The sequence below is a fragment of the Acanthisitta chloris genome, unplaced genomic scaffold, assembly GCF_000695815.1.
Source record: "Acanthisitta chloris isolate BGI_N310 unplaced genomic scaffold, ASM69581v1 scaffold20526, whole genome shotgun sequence".
In the NCBI taxonomy this organism is placed as follows: domain Eukaryota; kingdom Metazoa; phylum Chordata; class Aves; order Passeriformes; family Acanthisittidae; genus Acanthisitta; species Acanthisitta chloris.
Genome location: NW_008677819.1, coordinates 3164 through 8039, shown reverse-complemented (window position 1 = coordinate 8039; position 4876 = coordinate 3164). Strand labels below are relative to the sequence as shown.

Sequence of the window (4876 nt, the reverse complement as noted above, 5' to 3'; positions counted from 1 at the left end):
CTGCCGCTGTGGCTGGAGGTGATCCTGATCATGGGGCTGCTGGTGCTGTCGGGGATGTTCAGTGGGCTCAACCTGGGGCTGATGGCGCTGGACCCCATGGAGCTGCGCATCGTGCAGAACTGCGGCACCGACAAGGAGAAGAGGTACGCGCGCAAGATCGAGCCCATCCGGAGGAAAGGCAACTACCTGCTCTGCTCCCTGCTGCTGGGCAACGTGCTGGTTAACACCACCCTCACCATCCTCCTCGACGACCTCACGGGCTCCGGGTTCGGCGCCGTCATCGCCTCCACCATCGGCATCGTCATCTTCGGGGAGATCGTGCCGCAGGCGCTGTGCTCCCGCCACGGCCTGGCCGTGGGCGCCAACACCATCGTGGTCACCAAGTTCTTCATGCTGGTGACATTTCCCCTCTCCTACCCCATCAGCAAACTCCTGGACTGCATCCTGGGCCAGGAGATCGGCACCGTGTACAACAGGGAGAAGCTGGTGGAGATGCTGAAGGTGACGGAACCCTACAACGACCTGGTGAGGGAGGAGCTCAACATGATCCAAGGAGCTCTGGAGCTGCGCACCAAGACGGTGGAGGATGTGATGACCCCTCTGCAGAACTGCTTCATGATCAACAGTGATGCCATCCTGGACTTCAACACCATGTCAGAGATCATGGAGAGCGGCTACACCCGCATTCCTGTCTACGAGGACGAGCGCTCCAACATCATGGACATCCTCTACGTCAAGGACTTGGCTTTCGTGGACCCTGATGACTGCACCCCCCTCAAAACCATCACCAAATTCTACAACCACCCTGTCCATGTTGTCTTCCACGACACTAAGCTGGATGCCATGCTGGAGGAGTTCAAAAAGGGTGAGAGAAGGTCACGGGGTGCTGCTTCCTTCCAGCTGGAAGCAAAACTCCAGAGAGTTTTGCCAGCTGGAGCTGCCTGGGGTCCCCATGGTCTGGGTGGTCACAATGCAGAGGGGACAGGGACCTGGGCACAGGCAGGTGGTGGTTTGGTGCCTGCAGCCACATGGATTCCAGGGTTGGGAGCTTTACTGTGCCCAACTCCAGCCTCCAGGAGCACTTTGGGAGTGTTTCCTTGCTCCTTGTTTTTAATTATCAGCCCTGGAGGCCCTTGCTGGAAAATCGCTCAGCGCCCTGGTTTGGGCTTGGCTCCTTCCTCCAGGCTCTTCCCTGACACTGGGAATGGGGAGGGCTGCTCAGTGCTGGCTCCAATCCCTGCTCTGCTTCCTGCTCCTGGCATCGGGGCACCGAAAGGCAGGAGTGGGATGTGGGATGAGCCCACCGGGTGCAGGAGGCAGGATTTGCCCTTCCCAGGGGCCCTGCAGGGATCCCCTGCCCTCCCCAGCTCCTGTGCCAGGCCTGGATGAAGGAGGATCTGGGCTGTGGAGCAGCTGTGCCAGGCCTGACCCCACAGCTCCTGTTACACTCCCGGAGGGTCAGGGCAGTGCCGGAGCCAGGCGGTTTGTGGGACATTCCAGAGGGTTGTGCTGGGATTTAGGGGATCCTAAATTCCTCCTGCAGCAGGAGCTCGGCTCCTGGGAGAGCATTTGGGAGCTGGGAGTCCATCCTGGCTGAGCTGGGCTAACCCATTCTCAGCAGAGACCTGGGAGAGGGTTTGGGAGTCCATCCTGGCTGTGCAGGAGCCTAGGTGAGGATTTGGGAGCTGGGAGTCCCTCCTGGCAGCCCAGGGCTGTCCCTTTCCACCCCAGTTCCCAAATCCAGGCTGTAGGAGCGGGATTGCTGCTGGAGCTGGAGTTATCCTGGCTGCTGGCAGCAGCTTTCCCCCCGTGAATCCTGATTAAAGGATTTAGGCACACTCCTTCCGCTCGCAAAGCCGCCCGTGTCCTGTGCTCTTATTATTCCCTCGCTGCCTCCCTGGGTCAGGGAATTTGTGGGGCTGTTGCTGAGGTGAACCCTGAGAGCTCTGCCCTCATCCCCCTGATCAGGACCTGGATCAGGTGCTGGAGATGCATCCAGAGGGAATAATTAACTGGCTGTGTTTTTGGTTGTGCTAATTGGCAGCCAGAGTGAGTGCCATGGGGGGGCACAGCCTTGGGGTGCCAGGTCCCACAGCCGTGTCTGGCCTTTTCCTGACCTCTCAGCACACACCCAGCATGAGAGTGGGGAATTTGCCTATGGAGACAGGCTGGGAAAGCTGGGAGTGTTCAGCACGGTGAAGGGAAGCTCCAGCGAGACCTTAGAGCCCTTTCCAGTGCCTAAAGGGTCTCCAAGAGAGCTGGAGAGGCACTTGGGACAAGGGCCTGGAGTAACATCATTCCATGGAGCAGCTGGGGCAGGATGGCACCACTTTGGCACGAGCTGATGGTTTGGGTTGAGCTGGAGTGAGCCAAACTGCATCCTGCCAGCATGGACTGAGGGAAGCCACGAATCCAGGGCTGGAAGGCTTTCCTGCCTGCAGGGACCTGCTGCTCGTGGCCAAGGCCTGGGCAGTGCTCCTGCCCTTGGCTCTCTTCCCCAGGATGTTTTGGCTCCAGGTGCCCAGAGTGTTTCCTCTGAGATGGGGTCAGCTTGGCAGAGCTGCTGAGGAAACTGGGAGAGGGATGCTGGAGGCAAACCAGTGCCTGGTGGTGATGGTGGTGTTCCCTGTGCCCACAGCCCACGGTGACGTGGCACAGGCTCCTCCAGCAGCACATCCCATCTCCTGGGAACCCCCTGCCACATCCCACATCCCTCTGGCTGCTCCCTGCTCGAGGGCGCCTCTATCCCAGCCTTAATTACTGTCACAGCCTTAATTAGTGTCATTACACTGGGAGTGAGTGCCCAGCCCAAGGACTCGTTTAGATTTTAACTGGTTTATTGCTCCGGGGAGGGAAGGGCTGGGCCTGGTGACATTCCAGTGACATCCCAGGGCACTGGGGGCACTGGGTGGAGGTTTCTCCCCATCCAACATCCATGTGTGTGTCCACAGGGAAGTCCCACCTGGCCATTGTGCAGAAGGTGAACAATGAGGGTGAGGGAGACCCTTTCTACGAGGTGCTGGGGCTGGTGACGCTGGAGGACGTCATCGAGGAGATCATCAAGTCGGAGATCCTGGATGAGTCAGATACCTACAGTAGGTTTTTGGGGCTCAGCTCCTCTTTCCCCTTCCCATCACCGTGTGCTGGAGGTCCCACCTGCCTCCCTGACCTGACACCTGCTCCCCACAGCTGACAACCGCAGCAGGAAGCGAGTGGGCAACCAGAAAAACAAAAGGGACTTCTCGGCCTTCAAGGACCCAGTCAACGAGCTGAAGGTCAAGGTGTCCCCACAGCTGCTGCTGGCTGCACACAGATTCCTCTCCACTGGTGAGTTTGGGGAGGAGGGAAGCTCCCTGTGGATCAGGGCACCTCCAGCTGTGGGGTGATGGCTCCAAGAGCTCCCTGACATCAAGCTGGATGTGTCCTCATGTCCCTGGTGGCTCTGTTCCTGTCCCCCTGACTAGCAAGAGTCACTCCAGCCAACCTATCCAACTCTCCATCCCTCAGTGCTCCCCAAAATGGGAAGGCACAGGGCTCAGAGATGCCAGCCCTGCCTCTGATGCTCTGCAGGGCCCTGTTCCTCCAGGATGCTCCTGTCTCCAAGCCTGGGCCTTGCTGGGGACTTGGGGTTCTGCCCCAAGGAGGTGTTGATGGGGCTCAGCCCGATCCAGGCACCATCCCAAGGGACAGGCTGGATGCACCTTCATCTAAGGGGACAAGTACCATGGCTCTGACCCCTTTCCCCTCTCTCACAGAGGTGTCACTCTTCACCCCCAATTTCATCTCGGAGAAGATCCTCCTGCGGCTCCTCAAATATTCCGACGTCATCCAGGAGCTGAAATTTGATGAGGAGAACAAGAAATCCCCACGTCACTTCCTCTACTGCAAGAACAAACCAGCTGACTACTTCATCCTCATCCTGCAGGTACCCAGACACGAGGAGGGGTCTCTGGGGGAGATCTCCCCACCCTGGGAAGGCTGCAGAGGGGGTCACATCCCTCCCAGTGCCACGGGATGTGGGTTCTGGAGTGTGATACCATCTCTCCCTGGCAGGGCAAGGTGGAGGTGGAGGCTGGCAAGGAGTGCATGAAGTTTGAGGCAGGAGCCTTCTCCTACTATGGGGTGATGGCTCTTGGCCCCACTCCTGGATCTGGTGAGCACCCCCTGAACCCCTGGGTTGAAGCTGCTGCCGGGAGACGCCAGAGGCTCCGACCCTGCACTGCTGTCACCTGTGTCACACCCTGTCAGTGTGCACAGGGTGTTGTGTTCCCCTGCCCAGGGCTGACTCCTCCATCCTGGTGCCTCTGGAGGATGGAAAATTGGCCTGGTGTCACCCAGCCCTGCTCACAGTGACATTGGGCTTACACTGGTGACTTTGGGGTCCTGCACACCCTGTGGCCACCCTGATTTCCCCTGGGGCAGAGCAGCAGGGGGATGGCACTGACTGGGTGAAGTATCCCTGTCCCCACTGCTGCATGTGGTTCTGGTGTCACCCCAACTTTCCAAGCCTGTCACTGTGTCCCCATAACCCTCACCTTGTCCCTAACCTCACACAGGGCGACTGAGCCACCAGTTTGGGGATCACAGTGTCCTAGGGCTGGGATTGTCCCTTGGGCAGGGGGATCAGGGGAACCAGAGGCTCTTTGCTCCCTGTTCCTGGCTGGTGGTTGTTGGACAGGTGACAAACAGGGATCAAATCCAGCACTGTTGGAATTGGTGCTCAGCTAGGACAGGCAGCGCTGGGGTGGATGTGGGTGGGGATGGGATTCTCCTGCACAGCTCTAGGACAGAATTCCCAGATCCCATCCCAGCACCTCCCAGAACCCTCCCCAGCCCTGGAGCTGTGTCTGACCTCCTCCCTCCTCCCCACAGAGAT

At 59.0% G+C, this 4876-nt stretch overlaps 1 protein-coding gene across 1 annotated transcript in view; it reads left to right on the top strand.

The window, feature by feature from the left end:
• Positions 1–3: 3 nt before the first annotated feature.
• CNNM4 (cyclin and CBS domain divalent metal cation transport mediator 4) overlaps positions 4–4876 on the top strand; it is a gene marked incomplete at its 5' end in the record, with an annotated part of 6170 nt that continues 1297 nt past the window's right edge. Inside the window, 6 exons of the mRNA XM_009076668.1 lie at positions 4–865; positions 2952–3095; positions 3190–3327; positions 3642–3644; positions 3756–3925; positions 4054–4153. Of these exons, the coding sequence (XP_009074916.1) occupies positions 4–865; positions 2952–3095; positions 3190–3327; positions 3642–3644; positions 3756–3925; positions 4054–4153 (1417 nt within the window). The remainder of the gene's footprint in view (positions 866–2951; positions 3096–3189; positions 3328–3641; positions 3645–3755; positions 3926–4053; positions 4154–4876) is intronic.